Source organism: Mesocricetus auratus, unplaced genomic scaffold (assembly GCF_017639785.1).
Source record: "Mesocricetus auratus isolate SY011 unplaced genomic scaffold, BCM_Maur_2.0 Super-Scaffold_100053, whole genome shotgun sequence".
In the NCBI taxonomy this organism is placed as follows: Eukaryota; Metazoa; Chordata; class Mammalia; order Rodentia; family Cricetidae; genus Mesocricetus; species Mesocricetus auratus.
The window spans coordinates 2,827,121-2,853,362 of record NW_024429230.1 but is presented as its reverse complement, the minus strand read 5'-3'; the positions used below and the strand labels follow the sequence as shown (position 1 = coordinate 2,853,362).

Here is a 26,242-nt window from a genome sequence, read left to right as displayed (position 1 = left end):
TGGGGTTGTTTGGTTCCTAGATGGCTTTGCATCTGCATCAGCGGAGAACACCCAGACTGCCTGTTCCCTGCCTCCAAGGCAAGGGCTGTGATTGGAGCGGCATTTCCATTCTCCCAAATACTTTATGTCAGGAATAAAATGAAAACAGCTCCCCAAATCACAACCTCCTTGATCATCTATCAGAACTTTGTGCTGAATAAGCACAACAGGCCCCGCTGCCCCCAAAAGGACAGAAGCCAACTCGAGATTCCCATTCTGTTATGAAAAATAGGTCTTCAGCAAGTGTGCAGGGAGCAGCTCCAGCAATTTGAGAGAAGGAAATTGCTCTCCACTTAGAAGCTGACTCCAGGTGTACACATGCCTCCCTGAACATACATATGTATGTATACACAGTGATAGGAAGGAGATATATATATCTGCATAGGCACAAACTGTGTCTGTATACATGGTGACCAGGCAAGAAGCAGCCTTCTGAATGCCAGTTTATTAATTCAGCAAAAAGCTCGTTTGGCTTCCTTCTATCTGGAGGAAAAATACCACTGTGTATCTCAGCAAGCAACAGACAAAAGGGAAGTGCCTGCCATTCAGCAGATGTGTGCAATATGATAAGCCAATAATATCATGGAATCTTCTTCCAGGCTTGAAGCATCATCACATAGCACACTTAACCAGAACCCAAGACTCCTATGCCTCATCAGTACTGAGGCTTCTGCCTCTCTCCCAGATCCCTCACGCACAAAGCCAGAAAGACTTCTGAGGTGCTCTCCAGCTGGGAAATCCTGTGACTCCACAGAAAGAGAAGCCAAGATCCCCACCCTGCTTTGTCAAGGGTATTTTTGTCTCTCTCCTGAAATAATTAATGGGAATTTTTAGGTGTAATGCAGTTAGTAAGGGCATTGGAGTCAGTCACACAAACGTGCTAATTCTATAATTGATTGGAAGCTAATTGGGAACATTGAAGAGCACTATTGCTGGTGTCACTAATGACTCAGACAGCTGACTGCAGGTCTCAAGGAACCCTTTCCCACCATGCTCAAAGGCAAGAGGGGATTCCAGCTCTCCCTAGCTCCATTCTGCAAAGCAGTCCACCCCACCTGCCCTCCTCACTCAGGCTCTCCTGGGGAGTGTCATGTGTGCCACGTCATCCCCAGGAAAAATACTGATCTCTCTCTCTCCAGTGCTAAAACAGCAGAGTGAGAAGGCCCCATGTCAGATAGAAGGGTAAAATCCCAGCTCTGGAGTACATGACCAAGTGCCCTTGGGCAATCCCACAAACTTCTCTGAGTCGGTGTCCCCTTTCTTCTGTGTGTGCAGGATTGTGAGACATGGAGCTTTGGAAGCGACGCAAGCACATACAAAATGCAGCATCCCAGTGCATGGGCAGCCTAGTCAGTACATCTTCAGATTTCCATGGGCAGGGAGGGTTACAGCTTCCGATCCCAAGGCAAAGGAGGGAAAGATGAAGAGAGATCTGCTCAGGGCAGTGCAGAGGTGGAGGGGCAAGAAGGCAGGATAGCCAGAGTCTGACCCCAAAGACTTCATCTGCTGCGCTTGGCTGGGGTTGGTGATGTTGGCTGACTCTGAAATCCTAAGAAAAGAGGGAAAAAAGAGAGAAAGGAAAGAAGGGAGAAAGAAACGAAGCCAGGAGATAAATTCTTTCATTTGGAGAAAATGGCAAAATCTGGAATAACTGGAGTCAGTCATGTGCACTATGTCAGGCCAATGCTCCAATAAGGAGAACTGTTAACACTTTAATAGCTATGAAATGAATCACTCAATTAATTCTCCACATGCTGAAACAGGTAACAATACATTTATCTGCCAGAATTATACCCTCCATATCATATATTTCCACAACTGTTAGCAATTTCATTCAGCATAACAGGAAATCAGTCGCACCTCATGGATTCAGGGAAAGAAGTGGCCTGAGGTCTGCTGCCAACAGCACAACTTGATGGAAGAGGTTTCATTGTTCTGCTCGGTTTTGGCGCTGTTTGGCTTTGCTTCCCTGCTTAATCACTTCCAATGCATGTACAGAGGGCTATAAGTCACCGGGAGAGGACAAACTAGGCCTTCAGGATTCCTATGCCAGCATTTTTAACATAGAGCTGCAATTTCATGGGCAGTAACTAAGGAGCTCCACAGTGCTTCAGGGTAGTGAAGTTTCTAGAAAGGGGTCGTCATCAGGGTCACAGAATCCACTCACTAGGCACAGACTTCTTAGAAGGGCCCAAATGTCTCCCAGAGAAATTATTGTGAACATCTTTAAAACTTCCTTGAGTCTGAATCCAGGATTCCAAACCAACTCTCCCAATAAACCCTGCTGAACTATGTGTAGGGAGCACATAGCATCCCCAACACACACTGCAGAAAACAGCCCTACTGCAGTAAGGGCTCCTCAGGGAACAGAAAAAGCTTCCTCTCTGATAGAAGAAAATTACTCCCTTTTAGTAGCAAGAAGCAAGAGCCCCCTCCAAATGACAAGAGGAATTGAGTCCACCCAAGCAACACAAAATTCCCAGTGTGTTCTTTTTCAGCTCTACACCTGCTGAGAAGAAAGCGTTGAGGAGGCCTAAGGTGGAGGCCTAAGAGTTCACCTGTAGAACTCCTCAGAGCTTCATTCGTGTTTCTGTGCATCTTAGTTTCTTTTCTACTGCTGTGCTAAGATGCCACAACCAAGGCAACTTACAGAAGAAGCCATTTATTGCAGGCTTAGAGCTTCAGAGGGTGAGTCCGTGGCCATCATGACAGGAATCATGGCAGCAGGCAGGCACTCATGGCACTGGGGAAGCAGCTGAGGCCTTACGGCCTGCTCCGCATGACTGGAAATGGCACGGGCTTTTGAAGCCTCAAAACCCACACCCTCAGTGTCACACTCCTCCAGTAAAGTCACACTCCCTAATTCTTCCCAAACAGTTCCACCGCTTGGAGACCAGGATTCAAACACATGAGTCTATGGGAGCCATTGCCATCCAGACCACCACAGTGTGCTATAAAGAAAGTCTCCTAAGACTGAGTGATAGGGAGATCCCAGTCAATTTCATTATTGGCCAGCTCTGCAGCTGTGACTGAACTATGGCATGAGATCACAACTGTTCTCAATGCACAAGAAGATATCACCCGTGCTCCTCAGAGCAGTCAATGGAGTAAGCTCTAATCCCACAGGAAAACTGGACAGTAGCAGCTCACCTTGGGCTTCACTACCTTCATGAAGGCCCCTCTGACCATTGCCTCCTCCCGTTCTTGCCTGGTGACCTTCTGGGCATCCAGAAACTTCAAATTTGGCAACTTGTGCAGAACAAAGCACCTGGGGAAAAAAGGCAGAAACAACTCAAGATGGTTAGAGTAACAGCCTCAGGGATGTGGGTAATGTGTGTGAACCTTGGGAGTCCACACCCCCTTCCTCTCTCTCCCCCCAAAACAGGTTTTTCCCCTTTAAGGGATATTTGAAGGGCTGTACTTTACACAGACATACAACCAAACTTCAGTGAAAATTGCCCTTGACTCAAGGGTAGATACACAACTCATTAGAACTAGGCAGTTAGTAGGACCCTGTCAATGAATCCCTAGGAAACAGGATCTTCCACTCTAGGAAACAGACCCAGCTTCAACATGGAAAGTTCTCAGTAATACCAACATAAACTTTTCTCAGTTGCTCCATATATGTAACTGCCATTAGTAGGAGGCTTCTGTATCACTGTCATTATTGATATAATTGATCTGTAAACTGGAGCTGAGGCTCGATCCAGGCCAGGATTTCCCAGATGGAACCTTCAATGAAAGCTAATAAGCTTGGATGGCTTTGGGGTAGAAGCAGGACAAGCATGGAGCTGAGGACTGCACTGTGGACTCAAGACAGTCTGAGGTCATTTCTGGGTCGACTCCACAATGTGGTCTAGAGATGACCTCCATCAAGGACAAACAGAAAGCAGAGGAAGTTTCTAGGTCTCTTAGTGGCCAGTAAATGCAGGGTGGCCTCTGTTCTCTTCGGAAGAATCATTAGTACTCTTATGGACCACCAAGGATAAGCTAATGGCTATGAGTGTGTTAACTGCCCTCAAACAGATGCGCATGAAGGGTATTGACAAGAAGACACACTTGGCCAGGGTATATATTTATATGTGTATAAGTATACACATTTGCCTCTACTTTCTTTTCAGCAACAGTCATCAACACATTTGCTTCCCATCAAGACTATATTCTCTATCTGTCAAATGAGAAAATGTTCAGGGCCTCTTCTGCTTTAGAAGAAAAGCTGAACACCTAATGTCAAGAACAATGAACAGTCTCTAAAGAAACCCATCACTTCCTGCATCTACATCTTCAGAATTCTCTCATCTTCCAAATCCCAACTGCAGCATATGCCTCACCTCTAACACTCCTAGAATGCACTATCAGCATCCATGCCAACATCCTGTCATTTCTAGTTATTTCCTTGTTGTTCAAGTAATGAATATCCTTACCTTTACTCCAACCTTCTCTAGGGCTTGCCTTCATTGAATCTTGGAAACTAATGCAAGAATGAATTCAATAGCCTATCCCTTTATTTCAGCCACACAAACTTTTCCTGAGTACTTACTATCTGCTAAGCCTGAGGGATACAGAAATGATTATGATACCTCTCCACTCTCAAAGGGACTCTTACTGTAATGAGGAATATGTACTGACACACAGCCAACTAGAAATCAGTAAGGTTAAGTTATAGATGGAGTCGTTATGGGAAAAGAAAGAATAATCAAAAACTAAAGGGACAAGGAGGACTATGCCGTCTCAAACAGACTTCAGATAATGAAATTCAGACGTGATCCACTTAATATTTTACCAGTGTAGCTATTACTTGAGCATGTGTGGTGCCTCCCTCTCTTTTGGAACCTTGGGTTCTCACATTCTCCTTCCACATCCATGTCACCAAGCGACCTTCGTAAACTTATTCAGGTAAAAGACCTGGCTGTCACTCAAAAGCCAGAAGCAGTGGTTTAAAGGTTCTGGACTCTTAACGTCAAAACACACTGGAATTATTTCACAATTAACTTTAATTAATTCTCTTATGAATTAAATTATTATCTCACGTGAGTGAGCAAACACTTGAACACTGGGCATAGGTCAAAGGCCAGCACTCCAGAGCCAGGTCTCTCCTTTGACTTCACTGACATAGGGCCTTTCTTTTGATTTTGCCCTTGCTATGTACTATAGGTTAGCTGGCCTATGAGCTTTTGGGCTCCTGTCTCTGCCTTGCATCTCCTTATGGGAGTTCCTGGGATTAGAAATGTGTACCATGACAGTCCCAGGGATGGAACTCATCATGGTTGTTTTTATTTTGTTTTGTTTTCACCCTTGAAATTCCTTTACAGTCCATCCCAAGGTCTTATAATCAACCAATCTCTCTCTCTCTCTCTCTCTCTCTCTCTCTCTCTCTCTCTCTCTCTCTCTCTCTCTCTCTCTCTCTCTCTCTCTCTCTCCTCCCTGTTTCCTCCCTCCCTTCCACCCTGGTCTCAATCTTTTATCCCTTCCTTTTCTCCCTAAGTCTTTCCCCAACCCCTCAGATCTTATCCAAAATGAGGCAAAGGGCTCAAATGTTCTTTCTACCCTCTAGCAGAATTCCCACCGGCCTCAGACTGTCAGAGAAAACTTCCATCTCCTGGTTGTGCTGGCAAAGCCTTGATGACAACAGATTCTTTCAAATGGAGACATGTACAGACAGAAACAGTATGTCAGGAGTGACGCTCGAAGGAGTAAAGACACCCACTAAGTGTAGGGTGGGGAAAGATGAATATTCAGGTGAGGACAACACCAGTATTAGAAAATCAGCCAGTGTTTAATGATGGAGTGAAAGATGCCTTCATGGGGCTGCCAGGAACCGCGATGACAACAGACCGAGTATTGTCATTTCACCTCACTTTGGATCGCAGCTCTGAAATCAAAGGAGGAAGACAGAGAGGTGCTGGCTTTTAAGCTAGTTAAAAATTTTCAGATGACAAAGAGCTGCTGTTTTCAGACATTCTTCTTCCAGTCAGAGAGACAGCCTGTGACACAGTCTGCCAATCACCCTGAGATTCTGACTGACTTCATTTCCATCCTAAGGGCCACTGTGAGTTCCCAGAGCAGTTTGAGGAACTCTAGGGTTACCCAACCTGTTAGGATCAGAGTGTGGACCCTGGCAGGATAGCAAACCAGCATAGGGCTACCTACCCATTCTCAATAGACCAATTAAAAAGACAAATTAACGGTGAAAAGCAGATGTGGCCACATTAGGAAAAGGAACGAGGAGGTCCAATGTTCCCCAAGTCCATCTTTATGGTCCTAAGATGATGTTTAGTTTTAAGCAGAGGCCCAGAGGTTTGCACAGCGAAGCAGCTCTGTTGGAGGAAGGATTCTGCCTGTCACCATTGTCTTGGTTCAGGGTCTCCTGCAATATGAGCTGAGGAGGGTGAATCTCTTTCATGGAGGCAAGCTCCCTCTGGTTGGCACCAAGCATCCAGGCTTTCTTTCTTCCAGAATGAGATTCTGAAAGAAACTCCAATTTCTTGGAATCTATAGACTGATAGCCAAAAAGGAGGGCACAAGTGACTCTTTAGAATATCTTCATCCCAAGGGGACTGTGAGATGTTGCTCAGTTTGAGTTTGATCCACATGGCCCACAGCAGAAGGAAAAAAATGATCCCTGAGCGTCATCCCATGACCTCCACATGTGCTCTGTGGCAAGCAAGCACCCCCAACATGTATCATACATGCACATATACACACATACACACTAATGATAGATGGTATTTAAAAAATTTTTGAAATGGGCCTAGAGACATTACTGCAGTTAAGGGCATCTTGTGATCTTCCAGAAGACCCAAATTAGTTACCAGCATCCATGACCAGAGGCTCCCAACAACTGTAACCTTAGCTCAGACAATCTGGCACCCTCTTCTCACCTAATTGGACACCCACACTCACACACCTACAGAGACTTCTCACCTAAGTGGATACCCATACACACACACACACACAGAGACTTCTCACCTAATTGGACACCTACACTCACACACCCACAGAGACTTCTCACCTAAGTGGGCACCCATACTCTCTCTGTCTCTCTGTCTCTGTCTCTGTCTCTGTCTCTGTCTCTCTCTTTCTCTCTCTCACACACACACACACACATACACACTCACACACCCACAGAGACTTCTCACCTAAGTGGCACCCATACTCACACACACACACACAGACACATAAACAAATGGAGACTGAAGCTTTTTTAAATGAAGGAGCTGTACAGGGCTGAGAAGGTGAGGAAGCTCAGCCGATGCCCCCTGCTCACACTACGTCCTGCGTTCTAGCACAGCCTTGACACCCTAGCCCAGTGGTTCTCACATGGAGCAGGCATCCTCGTGACCCACGGGCTTGTTAAAGCACAGATGCAGACGCCAGCCCGTCCCTGGAGCTCCTTACTGAGGCGATCTGGACCGAGGCCTGGAATTTATGTTTCTAATAAGTTCCCAGGTGATGCTGTCACTGCTGCCATCCTGCTGAGAACCAATGTCCTAGCGAAAACAACACCGCAAGGACTAATAGTTGGGAAATTATGAGCGCAATGAGGCAGCCAGGAGCCTCCTTCCCAGTTCAATGAACAGTCTGCCCTGGCCCAGCACCTGTGCTACACGGAGCCCAGCTAAAAGTCACGTTTACCAGAGCTTCCTGTCCCCTGGTGACTTAGAACAGGCTCCGGCATCCCTGCCAAGTGATAAGCCAGAGGGCATCCAGCCTGCCTGTCCCATGCTGGTCTTGGGAGATCTATTTCCCTTTGTTCTAGGTCATGTTGGAGTGCCAAAAGCTGCAGCTTCAATTCTTAGTATAATACAAGTTTGCCATAAAAACACAAGGGCAGATTGCTGAAGCCACAGAATGAAGGCTTTTACAATATCAACTCAACCCTTGTAAATTTAATCCGGGGTTATTTGTTGCACCCAAATCTCTTTACTGTGATGTATGACTTAGTTACTGGGGTTATCATAGCCGTATCCTAAAGTTGCATAGAACATAAAACATTTCAGTTAACAATGCAGGGAGGTTAACTCCCCCAGATAGCCTGCAATCAAAAGGGGTAGTCCAGATGACATCCCTGTGTCAGCTCGCAGGAGCTATTGATGGTCCAATCGGTTTGTTTGGAAGGGAAAGAACAACAAAAGGCCAGTAAACTTATTCAGACTGTCAACAGGGGCTATCGGGAATGGGACTTGCAGGTAAGTAATTCTGGGTGTTTTAAGGCTATTATCAAACAGCAATGGTTGAAGGGAGAGACAGCAACTAATAACACAGAAGGCAGCCATCATAAACCACTTTATGGCAGAGCCCCCCTGTCCATAAATCCTGTGACACCCGGAGACAGCTTCAGATTTATAAAACTGCTTGTTAAGCCAGAACACTGCTTAATGAGAAGAGATCAGTCTAACTTAAGTCTCCCATCCCTAGCTGCGGAGGGCAACTCCAATTTGCCTGACCTTCTCAAGGTGGCTGGGGGGAAATCCCCACAGCTAGAGGTGGTGGGACTCTGGAGCTGCTGTCAACTGTGACATGGAAGGGGTTGTTATGGGGACAACAGGAAACCTGGCAAAGGTGCTTAAATACCCATTTGTTCCCCTGTGGTGGTAAATTTCCTGAAAATCAGAGGCAGATACCTGAAGATTATCAGGGTCCGTCTCTCCTCATGTAAAATGGTAGATTTTCTTAAAGGACCCTTTAAGGACAAAGCTAAAACTGGAAGGTGAAAGGAACTATTCCAATCCTTCTGTTATTATTGAAAAATCATTTTGTTTTGCTCTGATATCAATAAAATTATTACTACTACTACTACTACTACTACTACTACTACTACTACTACTACTACTACTATTTGCCTAGATGTCAAAGAGAAAGGAAATGATTCTCTTGTTCTCCCTACTCCAGAAGAATTGTTCACTGCCTTGTAACAGCATCAACTACAGATAAACCCCAAGGATCTCTAGGATCTGCTGGTGGGGTCGGCAGCCATATTTCTTTGACCAGCACTCTCATGGGTTCTCAGGACAACCAAACTTCAGAGTGCCGGGTGGCTTTTTCGTGGCATTTATGGCATTCAATGCTTCTTCACATTATTTCCTGACCTCTTCTTACTCCCCAGAACCAGTATTGCAGGGACAGAGTACGAGGTTCTGATGCTCTGCCGGTACCCTGAAGGCAGCCGCTGATGATGATCCCCCCCAAAGCATAACAGGAAGGGGTAAGGCTGCTCTGTGAATACTGGTTATCTCACGCTGATCAAGAGCACAAGTGAGCTACTGATGGTGTTTGATTAGTAAGAGAAACCACTAATGGCTTGCACATAGCCTCTTTGAGAGACCAGAGCTCTTAAAGATTAAGGGGGAGAATTGCAGAAGAGAGGCCACCATGATGAAACGTTGGGTGAGGGGACTTTCAGGGCAGAGCCGAGGGCTCAGGCTTTAAGACTTTGAGCTGCCCCTCTGAGTCTCATTTTCCTATCTGAGCCATGGGAATGGGCTCCTGAAACACTACTTTGCTTGGATTCTCTGTGTTCAAAGCTGATGGACAATAAATGCGCCCATATGGCCCCTTCCTGATATGCCAGTTTGCATAAACCATCGCCTCCCAACTCCAGGGAGAGAAAGGCAGCCAGAAAACACCAGTGGAGACCAAGACTCCAGGAACAAACACTGAGTGGGACAGCTCCCGATGCTCTGAGAGACAACAATGATCTCACTCCAATGAGCTGAGGTGAGCTCACCTACAGCATTAAGGGATTGGCCTGCCAACTGGAAAAGGCCAGCTGATTTTGCTTTCAGTTCACCAACAGCATGTTTGAAGTCTCTGTGCAAACAATATACCCACAGGACAGTCCATGGCCCTATATGGAGGGTAACCAGCAATTACTGTGTGGGCTTCTGTCACTTTGATCTCTGGGTCATGACCTTTGCTTTCTTGTGATCATCAAAGCCCAGATTGCAGATTAGCTGGGGAATGCTAGCTGGGTTCTATAAGCCACAGGTTTTACAGCCCCATTTAGTGGGAAATAGCCTTGGGTGGTAGCCCAAGGTGGCCCCAGACACCACCAGAGGCTCCCTCCCACCCTTCTTTTGGTGGGGTGCTACAGACACTGGGCAGGCCTCAGGGCTGCTGCCTACGGGGAACAAAGAAAAGGAATCATATTTTAAATAATTTAAAGTTTTAAGGAATACCTACTTGGGGGTGGGGGGGAGGAATGTATGCAACCAGAGCCCTGAAGGAACAGAAATTGAAGAAAATGCACACCAGAGCGTGTCACAAAAGATCAGCCCCAAGCCTCAGAGTCCAGATTTCTTATTTGAAAGGGGACATTCAGCCTTCATTCCCTCTTAACAGTCAGCCAGCATTCTTCCTAAAGAAAAAGAAAAAAAGTCCAGAAAGTGTTACCATCTTGGGGTCTTGATGGGGTTTGTTTTCTTTGCCAGGTAAAGAATTAGAAGGCAGGAAATATCTGAAGCGAGACAGGTAGAGGCAGCAAAACCTTGCAACACACACACACACACACACACACACACACACACACACACACGCACGCACGCACGCACGCACACACACAGCAGGAACATTGAGAGAAAGACCCTGAGGAAGCAGAGGGTCTCAGGAAGCTACGGCCCAGGCTCTCCTTGAGGGCTGACCGTTTTAAGGGTCTGTGAGGGAAGCCTTCTCCCCCAGTGTAGAGTTGGTCAGTTTGAACAAAGGCAGGAAGGCTGATGGGGTTAGCATGTCCTGCCGAGGCTTGAACTTGTCCGGAGGCTGGTGGTGGGATGAAACGCCTTTGTCTTAAACTGACAGGCTTTCTCTCAGGTCAGGAGGATAAGGAAGAAGCCGGCCATCTTGGAATTTCACTATCTATTATCTCTTAATGGCCTGCTCTGACTGTCTGTCTACAAGGAAATCTGTCTGCCTCCTAGTCCCTCAAAAGAACTACCAGGAAAGACTCAGATAAACTATTCAGAGCAGCCAGGCCTCTCCCCCCTGACATAGAACTGTTTTGATTTTGGATGGTATCGAAATTTGCAAGAGGTCCAAGTTCAAATTCACTCAGCACTCATTCTGTAACAGCAGTGCTGTATACACACAGGGAAATACAAGTGGCTTGAAGGTCCTGTGGTAAGACGGCCATGTCCATGTCTCAGCCATCAGCAATGACAAGTGGCAGAGGGAAGCCTGGACATGGTTATACTCCTACCCCAGCAGGTCCAGGGCTCTGCTCAGCCACACAGTAGTGTGTCCATGTTCACAAAGAACCTAAGTGAGCCTCTTTTACCGTGGGGGTATATGCCAAGAAAATCCAACTGGGCACACAGAGGTTAAGTGAGGAACCAAAGGGGTGGGCACTGGGGCAAGGGGAGGAGAGATGGCCAAACAGCACATTGTCCATAAACCTGGTCACTTCCCATCCAAGGTCCAGTGGTTGGCCACAATACAAACTAACACTGAGCTGAAATCTTTGAAATCAACATCTCCCATGGGAACCAAACAACAGACACACTTGTTTTGATGGACAGCTGGGTGACATAAATATTACATCACATGACCACAGAGGATGCCAATCAATAGGAAATTTTTTTCAACAGCACTAAATGAACCATGGGTTCTTGCTTCTGAACACACTCCTTTAAGGCTCCCACTATTGCTTAAATGATTAATAGAAGATGGATTGTCAAAAAATACTTAAAATGAAAAACAGTAAACTATAGAAATATTATTCATGGTTTAAGACATTTCCTAGCAAAAATGTCCTATAAATTTACATAGACTCCACTCTAGTAATCTAGGTAGCAGCTAGAAAGAAAGTGGACTTCATACTTGGTGGGTGAAGGGGCATGAAAACAGTTTACCCAACTCAGGGAAGGCAGCTGTAGTGCTTTGTCTAAGTGGATATGCCACAGGGACTCTGAATCCAAAAGTCATGTTGTGAAACCCTACAATTTCTCAGGAGCAAATGAATCACCACCCAGGGTAAAGAAAGCAAAGACCACAGAGCTGAACTGCATCTGGCCCGCATCTCCCCTTTCAAACGCAAGGGCGAGGACTTATCAAGTCAACAATAAAAAACTGAATAAAAGATTTAAGCACATTAGAGAACCAACCCAGCATTTCCCCCCATGATGGAGTGAAGGTGTAACACATTTACTGTTTCTGTGGTCCCTGGTTGCAGCCTTTTCTCCGGGTCTGAGGAGCTGGCAGTCACCGTGTGGATAGCTTGTGGGATTTCAAAGGCAATTGTGGCTAGATGTGATTTGGGCTGTGTGCAAGCTCTAGAATCCATTCCCTCATGGAAACCTTGTCATAAATACACTAACAGACAGCCTTCCTGGCTCCGTCTCTCACACCCTGCCAGCCATACAAACGGGGTGGGAGGACATCCTTGGGGACCGCCCAGGTGAATCCCTGAGGAACAAACCCTCTGCAAAAACTGTGACCCACCACTGAGACTTGGACTGAGTCCTCCGAATGGTAGCTGCTGCTTTCTAACGGGATCTGGTGCCAAGAGGGCAGGGGGAAAACACGGACTCGAAGGTCCCTGGGGCAACACAGCTCTAAGAAGGAAGACTGACTCCAAGCATCTCCAGGATAGCCACCCAGCCACTTTCCCACACTAAACATGACTTCAGGTTTGCATTTGGCTTCAAGGAACAAGGGCTACCTTACTCACTGATAGCTGTGCTCTCAATGTGGACAAGTCTACGGTGGTGAGAGGGATACGCTTAGTGGGGTGCATGACGCAGGGTGAGACAGTAAATCCAAGCATGGAGCTGTTGCTGAAAGACCATAGCCCCTGAGTTGACTCGGAGCCATTTAAGGACCACTGACAGCCACCTCTGCTTTCATGGTCTTCCTGTCAAAACAGAACTCCACGTTAGGCTTTCCAGTCTCACTGCTTGTACAGTGAGTCCCAGTATTCTTCGTCAGTTACAAAGTCAACACTGAAATGTTTGCTCTTCCCTTCTGTTTACGCTCCTCTAAGCCCTACATCTGAGACTAAACAGAAGAAGGTAGAGGCAGAAAATTCCTCCCACATGCTCGCTCTCTCCCTCCACATCCTAAAAGAAGAGAACAACTCACGTATGCTTGTGTTCACACACTGTGTTTGGGCACACGAATGAATAAGTGGACATGTGTCAATGTGTGAGTATTCACACACATGCATATTCTTATACATGTAAAAGTTAAATGCGTTGATGAATGGAACAAAAAATATAAAGAAAAACATTAGAAAGTGAAGAGAAAATTTTCAAATAATGGTTAATGAAACATTTTTACTAGATAAACTGTTTTTGCACTTGACCTTCCAAGATAGATTTCAAAATTTCTTCCAAGATAAGGAAGAAATATAGGTGCCTACCAACAGGTGAAAGGATAAAAAATATACATTTACAGATAATGGAGTATTTGGTCACAAAGGAAAACAAAATCATCTTGTCTAAGAGAAAATGCATAGAACTAAAGCTCATTACACAGAATAAAATCAGTATCATGGGTTTAATCTTATACGTGGAAACTAGAATTAAACAATAACAGAAACAACAAATACAGTCTCAAGTAGTGGTAAAGACATCATTGAGGAAAGTTAAGTGAACTAGAAGGAACAAGGAAGTTGTGAGTGTTTGATATTATCAAAGAGCAATGTGTGTGTGTATGGATATAATATATTCATGTATATGGAAATATCATAATGAATCTAATTAATGTGTCAATTAATATGCATTGAGAAGTATAAAAAAAGAAAAATGTAATTCTGAAAATTGTTGGCTTAAGAAGGTATTGTGTTTAAAGTGACTCCTTCTGGACAATAGACTGATAGATGGAGAACCTGCATGGGACTGAACTAGACCCTCTGAATGTAGGTGACAGTTATGTGACTTGATCTCTTGGGGGGGACCCCTGGCAGTGGTGCCATGACCAGGGGCATGAACTGACTTTTTGGAGCCCATTCCCTATGGTTGGGATAACTTGCTCAGCCTTGAGACAGGGAGAGGGGCTTGATCCTGCCTCAACTTGGTAGGACAGACTTTGTTGACTCCCCAAGGAATGTCTTAGTGCTTGGTAGGAGTGGATGGGAGTGGAGAGAGGGAAGTGGGGGGGCTGGGAAGGGGAGGGAGGGGCAACTGAGGTTGATATGTAAGGTGAAAAACACACTTTTAAAAATAAAAATAAATAGTGACCACTTCACACACCTTGTATCAAGCAATTTCATGATTCAAAATTAAAAAGAATGTTCCAAGAAACATCTAACTTCTAAGCAATTAAACAACTCAAAGTGAGGAATTAGCGACTTGTTCTGGCTGGAGGGCAACTGTATTTCTCCTACCAGAAGTCGCACTCAAATCTATATCACCCCATGGCTAAAAATGAATATTTTTTTCAAGAAGGGTTCTTATTTGTTCTGTGTCAATATAAGAACAGCCTCAAAGCTCTACAAAATTAATCATGAAACTTTGAAATGAGCTAAAGTCACAAAACTCTTCTTTATAGAAATACAGCTGAATCCCTGCTTGATCTTACGTGTTTTGGGCTTTGTTCCCTTAAAAATCTGTAATAACTTCCAGTGTTTCTTACAACTTTACACTGATACACAGTGATTATTCTCACCATATTTCTTTGTAGGCCACAAGAATTTTAAATAAACTCTAGTAGGTCAAATCCTCCTCAAAACACTGTCCTCTTTCCCCAACTCTTCCAGAGCTGTGTCCCAAGAGCCAGTAGAACCCAAAATGCTTATGAGCTGGCCCATGATGAAAAGCCTTTCTCAGACCCTAATCTCAACCAGCCCATATCCATTCTTGGCTCCTAGGAACCCAACAAAGAAAATGACTGTTTCTGAAAGACAACAGGGTAACACAATCATGGGAAGGAAGCCTGCAGATATTTACCAACATTGTAGTCCACAGCATTCCACGCCTGGAGTTCCCTTTTCCTTTCTGCCACCGAATGAAGACTCACCTGTATCTCTTATAGTCTTCCTCATCCTTCTCCAGGCTGACCAGCTCATTGGGACATGCCATGTTTCCCAGCAGGCTGAGGTACTCCAGGGCTGGTGTCACTTTCGCCAGGTGATCAAGGAGGTACTCCAAATCGGTAATGTGCCAAAGGTTAAAGATTATGTTCTGAGAAAACAAAGGCTTAGCAAGAAGTTGGGCCATGAGTGAGAGGCCCGGCTGTGGAAGTCAGTTCTGCCTCTCCAGGGCAAACACCACTTGGCAACTTAAGACAAGGAAGGAGGTATTTTAGCTCACAGGGTCCTGGGAGCATCCCTTTGTGGATCACACCTTTGGGGAGTGTGTGTGAACTTTTCTAATAGAAAACACCCATCTAAATCACAGCACAGATATGCCTCAACTCCTAAAAACAAAAATCAATTTTCAGTCAATCATGCTCAAAGATAGAATTGCCATTCTATGCTCTCTATAAAAAACATCTCAAATGTCATTATGCTATGAAGCTGTAAGGGAATTTGTAAGAAATAAGGTTTTGGAACGGGCATATCTAGTATAAAAAGAGGGGTTTGACGATGAGTCCTCTGCCTGCTCTTACGTTGGGGGTGGAGTGGGAGGAGGGAGGATGAGGGGACATTCTTGTTTGTTCTTATCAATGGACTAAGTCACCCTACCGTGGACTCTACCTTTAGGACTTAAGGACTTCTCAAAGTACTTGGAGTCAAAACACATGAGTTTTGAGAGTGGAGCATAAACGTTTAGTGCTCCTCAAATGTGCTCCTGTGGCCACTGTCAGTGGACCCTTCAGAGGAAGCAGAGGAAGCAAGCTCACCGTTTGTGTCGTGATGAAATTCAACAGGGTTCTCCTCCTGCAGCAAGTTCTGCCCAGGCCTTCATCTCTGTTGACTCCTCAACCAGAATAGGCTATGGAGCTTTAGTGGGCTCCTCCATCTCCTGGATCAGCCAGAGCAAACACAGCTCTGCCCCATCTGATTGTGAGCTGACATGGAACCTGTTAAGTTGCTTGGAAAATTAATCCAAGACAACGAGTGGGAGAAACTCTGGGGTCTCCAACGAACCCAGACCACGGCAATGGAGATGAACTGGGAGATGCTTGGAAGGCACCTTTTCTTCAATTCCCTGGCACTGTGTCTACTCTCCCCAGCTGGATTCTCGGGATATACCTGGTTTCCCTCATCAAGCCTTATTCAGTGGACTGGGCATTCAGGATTTTTTTCTGATATCTACAGGAAGTTGCCATTGTGAAGCCCAGCTGTCATGTTGAGACTTGCCAAGAATGGTTCTATATGGAGATTTCAAGACCAAAGTGGTGTCTTTCTTACAAGTTTGTTGAAGATGGAAAGTCAGGAGCCTACTAGCATGTGGGTCCCATTGTACATAAGCCAGGGTAGTTTCCCAGGTGAGAGTCCAACATCCCAACCTTTAGGCTCATCTCCAGGTTAAGGAAAAGGTTTGATAAACACTGGGAAATTATAGGCATGGAGAATCCTAATGTCAGACTTTTGAAGACTAAGTACATACTATAATGATATATTTGCACCCCTGCATGCATATATGTATCTGAAATATTATCATGCCAGAAAAAAAAAACTAAGTAAAGCAAGGTTAAGAGTCACACAGCCAGTAAATGACAGAGACTATATTCAAGGCTCAGTCATTCCTAGGAAGAAAAATGACTCAATTTCTAGCACAAAGGATGAAATTAAAAGACTGAGAAATGAAGAGTTTAACATGTTTTGGGGGAAGATCATACATCGTCATCCGGCTGTGCTATCTGTCTCGGATATTTCAGTTTAGGCTTATGTTTTCAAAGCACTGTGGTTTTATCTTAATGTACCAAGAAATTTTAGTTAAATGTACCAGGAAGCAACAAAAGTCTGTGGGTGTTAACAGAGTGACTTCCCATAGATCACCCTGCTTATGCTACTCAAAGATACTCTAAAGTAGGTATTATATAAGACTCCAAGGGCCCTGAGAAAGAAAACATACTTATTCAAGATGACAAGAAACTGCTGTTAAAAGTCAGATCCAGGGCTAGAGAAATGGCTTGCTACTCCTGTAGGAGGTGGGAGTGCAGTTGCCAGCACATGCTTCTGGCAGCTCGCAACCTCCCATAATTCCATCTCCAGGTGCCCAGAGGCTCTTTGCGGCCCTGCATTGGCTCCTGCACTTACATGTACACACACACACATGTAGACACATATTCATATTAATATTTTCTAAATGCGAGGTCCAGCTTTGGGACGCAATACACTGATGTCCTTGCCAAAGCCCAGCTTTGTGACATACAGCACTAATCCTTTCTTCCCACTTGCGCTACAACTTAAACTGGTCACACCTTTAGCACATGCATTAACACAAACAGAGAGAAAGAAAGTGAAGCATAGTTTCCAATAAAGCCAGCTCCTTCTCAAAAGGAAAGGCGGGAGAAGATACTTTAATTGTGCAAAGGTTAGACATCTGTGCAGCCCAAAAATTTTAGCCAGTCCCCTACTTGGGGTGGAGTATTAGGAGGTCACATGACTGAGACCAACATAGAAGACCTCAGAGCTGCTGGTGGGCAACCCGGGGAGAGGGTGTGTGAGATTGATGGCTGAGAGAGATTGAGAACACTGGCAGGGGCGGGGATGGGCGTTCTAGCCATGGCCTCTGGTTAATTACCCGGCCACTCCACAGGAAGCAAGGAGAAGGTGTGACAGGCGTACACATCCAAAGAGCAAGGGAGGAAGAGATGAACTGAGACAGCCAGGCTCAGACAGCCCAGGCAGCGCTCTGCACCTGAGGACGGAACCCTAACTGAGGTGATGGAAGGAAGGCATTGGGGAGGACAGCAGAAGGATGTATAGAGATGGGGATGGTGAAGTGACAAGACAGTTTCCAGATGCTGCAGAGTCTGGACCCTAGGATCTCTTCCGGGAACAGAATCCCTGAAGCCCAAGCTGGGAGCAGGGTCTTGTTCCAGCTGGCAGCTGACTCCTCCCACATGGAAGTCCCTCTTCTTGCAAAATGGTTGCTTCTCTTTGAGTTTCAGAATCTGGGGGTGGGGGGTCAGAGTCAGTCTAAGTGGGGTCTAGATGAAGCCATGCCTGTGGCATTCTGTGTGTCTCCCAAACACTAGCAATCTCTGAGTGTTCTAAAACAACAAAACAAACAAAAACATCAAACAAAGGAGATTTATTGGCCAGTGATTGCCAACTCATAGAATGAGATCAGAATTATAGTAAATTATAAATGTCTACGAAATACATTCTGCTCTTAGTGATGATGGCTTTAGTCAGATGAGAGTGGTTTTCCCATTTTGTGTAGGATGATGTCATGGTAGCTTTTGTCAACTTGACGCAAACCTAGCCATACCAGGGGAGGTGGAGTCTCAGTGGAGGAATTGACTCCATCATTGCTAAGTGGTGTAGGGTGATACCATCCCTGGGCAGGTTGAGAGAGCCAGCAGGAAGCTTTATCGTGAAAATGAAATGAGGTCTCCGGAGATGCGACGCCAAGGCTGGTGTAGTAGACACATATAGAAATGAGCTGTTCCTTATGGGTGCACCTGTGTCGTCTCCCACATTTGTTCTGCATTTTGCATGCAACTTGCTTTCATGATACAAGTAGGACTTGACAAGTGCTTGTGCACCAGGGCCTACGTCCTAGAATAATCCTTTTAAGTCTTACAGTGTGTGTAGCCCATTAGAGACGGGCAGTTGAGCCAACAGCCAGCACTAATTGTACACGTAAGAGTGAGGCTATTTTAGATTATATAGCACAGGTAAAAAAATAAACAATCATGGCTTCCCGAGTGACACAAAATAAGACTGTCAGAAGAACCACCCAGCTGAGCCCCAATTCACACAGAATTGGAGTGCAGAGAACATTTGTTGTTCTGTGGAGTGGATCATTATGCTACACGAGCTAGCTGACAGAGCCTGTGTCTGGGGCATCTCATGGGACAGCTCCAGAAGCACCCTTGTGCAGACGGAGGCATCTGCACAAGCAGGAAGTTTTAATCTGAAGGGGCAGGGTCAAAGTGTTAGGCTAAGAGGAGGGCATACAATGCTGTCTGCTTTTGCCCACCTTGCAGACTGTGATTTCCAGAACAAAAGGATGGGGAAGCTGATTTTTGCTGGTAGATCGGGAGGAAAAGAAGAAATAAATCACAAAGTAACCTAATGCTCTATAAAAGCACAGCTATGTAACTGGATCTTCAGCAACACAGTGACTTCCCAGGCTATTCCCCTTACTCTCTTAGCAGATCACAACAGCTCAAGGAAGTTAAGGCACAGAATAGGAAAAGGACTTAACAAAACACAGTTAATCTCCTAGAATTCTAGATCCCAACAGGCCTACCAATCTTAGCAGTGCTGAGAATAAAGCCATCACCTGATCCAACTTATGTCTTTAAAAATGAGGAACAGGCTCCCGGAAGATGACTTATACCAGGCCACAGAGCTAAAGATGACCGGACATAGGAAGCTAAGTCTGTGAACTGCAGTATCCTTTGGTGACATGAGACACAACACACGGGCTGAGGCCCAAGGGAGGAGTGGTGTCATCTAGAGTTCAGCCCAGTGAGCCTTCTCTCCTGGACCCAGCTGTGCATGAGGCCCAGCTGACCACCCAGGGCCGCCGAGGAAGAGAGGAACAGACAGAACACAGCATGCTTGCAAATGATGACTTGGAAGTTCAGCTGCCCAAAGAGTGCATGAGGAGAACCCTGTTGAATTTCATCACGACACAAACGGTGAGCTTGCTTCCTCTGAAGGGTCCACTGACAGTGGCCTCAGGAGCACATTTGAGGAGCACTAAACGTTTATGCTCCACTCTCAAAACTCATGTGTTTTTGACTCCAAGTACTTTGAGAAGTCCTTAAGTCCTAAAGGCAAAGTCCACGGTAGGGTGACTTAGTCCATTGATAAGAACAAACAAGAATCCCTCCCATCCTCCCTCCTCCCCCTCCACCCCCAACGTAAGAGCAGGCAGAGGACTCATCGTCAAACCCCTCTCCTGCTGAACCCCGCTCTCAGACTCTCAGCCTCCAGACTATGAGCGACAAATACTCGTTTGTGGCTTCCCAGTCAACAGTATCCTGTCACGGCAGCAAGAGCTGACTGAGACAATATTTTATACATTAAGGAAAATATTAACTTACAGCTTTCAGCACCAATGGGGGTTAATAAACAATTTTGCAAAGCATCCTAAATGCTGATATAAGCATGCACGCTGAACTTAACATATGAATCTGTTTTTACTTTATAACCAGGAAGAATAATGCTGGGTCTCTGTTTCTAACTTGTGTGAAGTGGGAATAAGTGATTTGACATCAATATGCTAGGCAATCGGACTCCAAGCCCAAAGATCTGCAGCAGAATCAAACCAACCAACCAAACAAACCCTCAGCATACAATCGTGGCTGAGCTTGAATTCAGGTCTCCAATGAATTTTGTTCATTGTTTGACTAGGAGTTTATACATAACCTCAGTTTCTAAGACGAGATAAATGGAAAACCTATGCCCTCCTCATTGGACCTGGTAAGAACGAAAAGTAGGGTGCTTCAAGTCCCCAGCACTCACGGCTTCTGTGAGAAACTAGTGAAAATAAGTATGTTGTTTATCCCACAAACATCTGTGGAATGTGAACTCTGCCAGGCAGAATTGTGCACAGCAAGGATCCCGAAATCCCTGCCTGGTGGAGCTGACATCCTATCCTAGTACCTGGTAACCGAGAGCACTAGCATTGGAGGGGCCACGTACTCTATGCTGTTAGAGAAGTCTTCTGATGTAGTCTCACTGTAGAATCAGGGAGGTTAGTTCCTAACTCTCAGGCCAGGATGGGCATACTCACCTACTTAAAGGAGGCAGAAACCTACCATGACTCTCATGGGCATGTCATCACACCCAAGGCTGTATCCATCTTCACACCTCTCTTTTCACCTCAACTCTCTCTCCCTTCTGGATCTCCAGAACTGTTCCCCAAACCTACATTAAAACCATTCCTGAGGCCTAGAAGGACTAAGTCAGCTTAGCGGCATTACCCAAGGCTGGCCACCAGAGGTCGCCCTCCCACACAAGCCCAGGCAAACAGAAGCAGCTTTTCCTCCCAGGCGCCCGTGACATTATTTTCTTTCTCTATTTTTATCTATTAAAAAGATTTCCTCGCAGCCATAACTTAGATCTCTACACTAAAATGGAGCAACAGGAAGATATAACGGTGCATTTCATTTATGAATGACCTATAATAAATTATTCTGAAGTGTCTTGAGTGCCAGAAGACAGAACGCTTTGTCTGCCCACCGACTGTATTTCACATACTTTAATTTAGCTGACACATAAAACTCATTTGACATTTTGCAGGTATTTTTGCGGAGAAGGGTGTGGGGGTGGAAGAATGGGACCCCCGTGGAGTTGGGCGGCAAGTGGGGTGCTGGAAGGACCAGGCGTGCTGGGTGCCCAAAAGGATATTTGGTTCTTGTTGAGGGTTAAGGTGTGCAAGCGGGGTAACCGTGGCAACAGGAGGTCGTCACCGAGTAGATTGTTGTCTAAGATGAGTTCCTCCAGGCTCCTGAATGCGCTCAGTCCTTCCAGTGACCTGCAATGACAAAGGCAAGGGGGAAAACGATCCTGCAGTAAATCAGAGAGGCCATTATGAGCCGAAATAAATATTTTAACCTTCCCTTTCAGAACTGGGAATAGTTTGGGCTTGGTGCCTGTCAGCAGAGTGAATGACAAGAATTAGTAGCAGGGAGCCGGGGTGGGGGCGGAGGGGGAGAAGGGGGCCCCCGCTGGCACTCACCGCATCCTTCACGAATTGCCAACATGAAGGATGAGGGTCGCTTATTGAGAAGCCAGGATCCAAAACAAAGGGCTTCAGATACGGCCTGCAGGATAAATTTGTCAATGTCTTGTGCCTTCAGGCACCCAGCCTGGGCTGACCCTAACCTCCATTCCCAAGATAAATAACTCTGTCACAGTTCACCTTCATTCCCTGGACACAAATTTAAGCTGTCATCCATCATTCCTGCCTAGAAATCTCATAGCCCTCTTACAATAATAAATATAACTTCAAGTATCATTTCTTAGCGGTTCTCCTCTGTCCAGTCATAAGGGAAATGGCCAGGAAGGGGCCGTTCTCTCCCTTCACATCCGTGGGCTCTTTTTTCTTCTCCCTCTATTTTTTTTTTCTTTACTAATCACTTAATTTGCTCCTGCCTAGCATCCCCATGGCTGCCCGACAGGGAGGAATTACATAATCACTCCAGGCCAAGAGAAAGCTTTTTCTTCTTTATTTCTTTTTACTCGGTTTTGGTTTTGTGTGGGGACAGGGGGCTGGGAGAGTTTCTGCTTCAAAGCCCTTGGTCTCAAGTTCTAATTTATGGAATGTGGACTTTTTTTTTTCTCTAAGCATAGAGTACAGCAATGTAGATTTTGAGGCAGCAAATAAAAAGGATTAAGTGTCAGGTTCAAAGACAAAAATACTCCGACAGAAAGGAAAAGGTGGTCCTGTTTGCCCATGGAGTCTGAAATTAGCGCTTCACCTAAGGGACTCTTGTGAGTGTGTGGGGTGGAGGGAGCATGAGGTAGCTGTGCACGAATGCTTGCCCAGGCACACACAAATGTTAATTAAAGTGAGCCCGCTGAAGGTCCCAGGGCTTGGGCAGACTCCCAGCTTGTTCACCTGCCAGGCCCAGGAGACTGCTGAGTTTGCACAGACTGGAGCCGGCTGAGCCATGGTGTCCATGAAGCAAAGACACCCATTCTGTCCCTGGCTACTCTAGAAAGTACAGCAGATCAGAATGGTGTCAGCCATGCGATCCCTTTACTGATTGCACCAATGCTAAGACCCTGTCATCTTGTATGTGTCTTGGGTGCACTGCAGGAAGGACATTGAGCATGGGAGTTTCCCAAGGTGTTATGGCTCCCTGGTGGGCTTTCTGACAAAGGGTTGACAAAACAAGGGGTGTGGGGGTGGGGGTCCTACCCTTGAGATGTGTAAAAGCATGCTCATTAAATCTTTGGGTTCCCCTGGGTCCACAGCTTGCTCCCATCTGCATGCCCTGTGTCTAAGGGATATTCATGGGGTCCCACTCTGGTTCCAGCACCTGCTGTCTGGGCCAACACAAAACACAAACCCCTGAAACTAATGTGCACTTTTGTTTACGAGTCATCCTGTTTTGTAAGCTTCTGGGGGGAAGAAAGAAAGAGGGAGGGAGAGAGGGAGGGAGGGAGGAAGAAGGAGGGAGGGAGAGAGAGAGGGAGGGAGGGAGTGAGGGAGGGAGAAGGAAGGGAGGGAGGAAGGAAGGGAGGGAGGAAGGGAGGGAGGGAGAGAGAGAGAGAGAGAGAGAGAGAGAGAGAGAGAGAGAGAGAGAGAGAGAGAGAGAGAGAGAGAGAGAGAGAGAGAAATAAAGAGAGAAAAAGAAGAAAGCCCTCCCTTTTGGGGGTTAGGGGTGGGCTATGGGCTTGGTCTCAGCCCCTCCAACTCCTCACAGCCTGAGCTGGGGCATACTGAAGCCTGGCTCTGTGTGTCTCCTGGCTCAGGATTTCAGGGAGACTGAGGAGACTTTTGTACACAAGTGCTTCAAGCTCCCCTCCGTCCCAAACAAGGACTGTGTTCCCAGTCAGTGTAGCCTCCTCCTGCCGCCATCCATTGGGTTATCCCAACTGTGATCTGATGTAGGGGCAAAGACAGCAGGAGTGCTGATGAACAGCCCAGGTGCAGGCAATCTTCGGGCTCTCTAAAGTCCTTGGCTTTTATTTAGTTTGGGTTTTATTTGTTTTGTTTTGTTTGTTTGTTTGTTTGCATCTGGCTCTCACATATCCTGGGCTGGCCTCAATCTCATTCTGTAGCCAAGGATGACCTCGAACTTCTGATCCTCCAGTATTAGGGTTCTGGGCATGCTTTACCAGGCCTAGTTGCTGGGTTTATGGGGATCAAATACTGATCATAAAATCCAATTCTCTAGCCAAAGAGTCCCTTTCTCCATGGGAATCAGTGAACCAAGCCCATTAACCACAACGCTTCAGGGCCAGGTCCATGCTTGCCACAGGGGGAGTGGAGCTGCCTCCTCCCTCCCCATCAGGAAGCCTTCTGGGCAGCTAACGAGTTCTTTGTGCACCAGCATCAGATGGGTTCTGGTCAAAGGCAACATTCAGATACACACTGTTCCAAGTTATGTTATGCAAATATTGCATTTTTATCATGAGAACCAGCAAAGGGCTGGCAACTGGCAAGCAGAGGAAAGCTCCCTTCCCAGACTGCTTCTGAGGAAGCGCAAAACAAGACGACACAGCATGAAGAGGGACAATGCCAGTACACTACAAGGGCACCGCCCCCAAGGCACAAGGGCACCGCCCCCAAGGCACAAGGGCACCGCCCCCAAGGCACAAGGGCACCGCCCCCAAGGCACAAGGGTACCGCCCCCAACGCACAAGGGTACCGCCCCCAAGGCACAAGGGCACCGCCCCCAAGGTACAAGGGCACCGCCCCCAAGGCACAAGGGCACCGCCCCCAAGGCACAAGGGCACCGCCCCCAAGGCACAAGGGCACCGCCCCCAAGGCACAAGGGTACCGCCCCCAACGCACAAGGGTACCGCCCCCAAGGCACAAGGGCACCGCCCCCAAGGTACAAGGGCACCGCCCCCAAGGCAGCGTCTTTCTCCCCACACAACCTGCTGTAGTCACAGCTCCGTGTGGGAGGGAGACCTCAGGGGCCAGCCCCACCAAATCCAAATCTGGTTTCCACATTCCTTTTTTTCCTCCTGTAATGTTATTAGTGCTCAGGAAAAGGAGACTGTGTTATACAGGAGGGTGCTGTGTTCAACGCTGGTGTCAGCTCTTGGGGATGTGTTCACATTAGCATAGAGCTAATGTACTGGAGGCAGCAGACTACATGAGGGAGAGGCAGCAGGGAAAAGGATTTGTGGAGTTCCAATGGCACGTCGGAAGCAGCAATGTGAGGGAAAAGGGCTTCACTTTTTACTCTGTAATGTTTTCCAGTGTCTGTTACTGATATTTTCCAAAAGAAATGATCAGGAAGGAGTTTCTTGCAATAATCCCTGCTTTCATTATCCCCATAGCAGATTCTTGCAGGTGGAGATACCACTGTTGCATAAAATGACAAGTCTAAAACAAAAAAAAAAGATTGTCGAAGTCCAGGCACAGCGCTTCCTTTTCCTTCGATGGCACTAGTGGTTTACAGGGAAGATAATAACGTGGTCTAAGCTAATGTGTAGACTGCAAAATGCACCAGGATGGAGAGTTGACTGTCACTCCAGGGCCACTCCCTGGGTGGTAGCTGCAGTGCCTGAGGGCTATGAGCTGGAGGCTGGAGGGAGTCACAGTGTTCTTGTACTACAGGGAGAAACCAGTAGAGAGACTAGGGAGGCTCCCACTCTGGACAGGTGGTTTATTCTGTCAATCTCATCCACATCTCCAGATCAGGCTTCAGGCCGCTTCCTTCCCTAGGCACCAGTGGGAAAGCTGGCATGACCACACCCATAGGTACCATCTTGGTCACCCTGCCCCCTGGGCTCTCTCAGGAGTTTGTGATTGTCCTGGGAAGAGTAATAGCGCATTTTCCAAAGTCACATCAAAATGACAAAACATCACAATGCATTTGGCTCCGGTGGAGTCAAACAGAGGAAAGTTTTAAGTTTCCACTGTAATTAACCCTATCCTCGTTAAGATAATTATGATCAAGCTTCCTGTCACAGTTAATATCCCGCCATCATTGCCAGTGGCTCACACACTTCCCTCATTAGCCTATAGAAACAGGGGCGCTAAAGAGGCTGACACAGGCCTGTGGGCATGGCAGCACCTTCCTGAGCTCTCCAGTTACTGGGTGGACTCAAACTCGGCCTCCTCATCCTCTCCTTGGAAACCGGCCACTTGTGAGCATGGGAGTAAGAAAGGCCAGGAGCCGGAGGCAGGGGAGGAGTGTTTGTCTGACCCAGACCTTGATAACCACTCCCCAGGAGCTGCAGGCTGGGGAGATGTGTCTGTCTGACTCAGACCTTGACACCCACTCCCCCATGCCCACCGCTCTTTTGCCAGCACATAATCAGCAGAACACAGTACCATAAAAGTCACCAGAGGTCACTTCCATGTGCTCCTGGAGTCTCATCAGCTTACAGGCTCTGCCAAAGGTTTAGGTCTCTCTTCCCTCAGCTTCCAGTCTACAGAAGTAACACTGGTGCCTGGCACGGAAAGGGCAGCACATAGTGGGGACACAGAAAGGGCAGCACATAGTG

General features: G+C 46.5%; 1 protein-coding gene across 10 annotated transcripts in view; it reads right to left on the bottom strand.

The window, feature by feature from the left end:
* The window catches only part of Lrmda (leucine rich melanocyte differentiation associated), a 990,353-nt gene that overhangs the window by 402,415 nt on the left and 561,696 nt on the right, over positions 1-26,242 (bottom strand). For 4 of the 10 annotated variants that reach the window (XM_021234945.2, XM_040735879.1, XM_040735876.1 and 1 more), the window contains 4 exons: positions 21,458-21,584; positions 14,992-15,131; positions 3,190-3,307; positions 467-1,588 (listed from right to left, as the gene is read on the bottom strand). In XM_021234945.2, coding sequence (XP_021090604.1) covers positions 1,181-1,588; positions 3,190-3,307; positions 14,992-15,131; positions 21,458-21,584 — 793 coding nt within the window. In that variant the 3' untranslated portion in view covers positions 467-1,180. Of the gene's footprint in view, positions 1-466; positions 1,589-3,189; positions 3,308-14,991; positions 15,132-21,457; positions 21,585-21,788; positions 23,156-26,242 lie in introns of those variants that run through there. The other 6 variants (XM_040735878.1, XM_021234948.2, XM_005083518.4 and 3 more) reach the window with 4 other exon arrangements.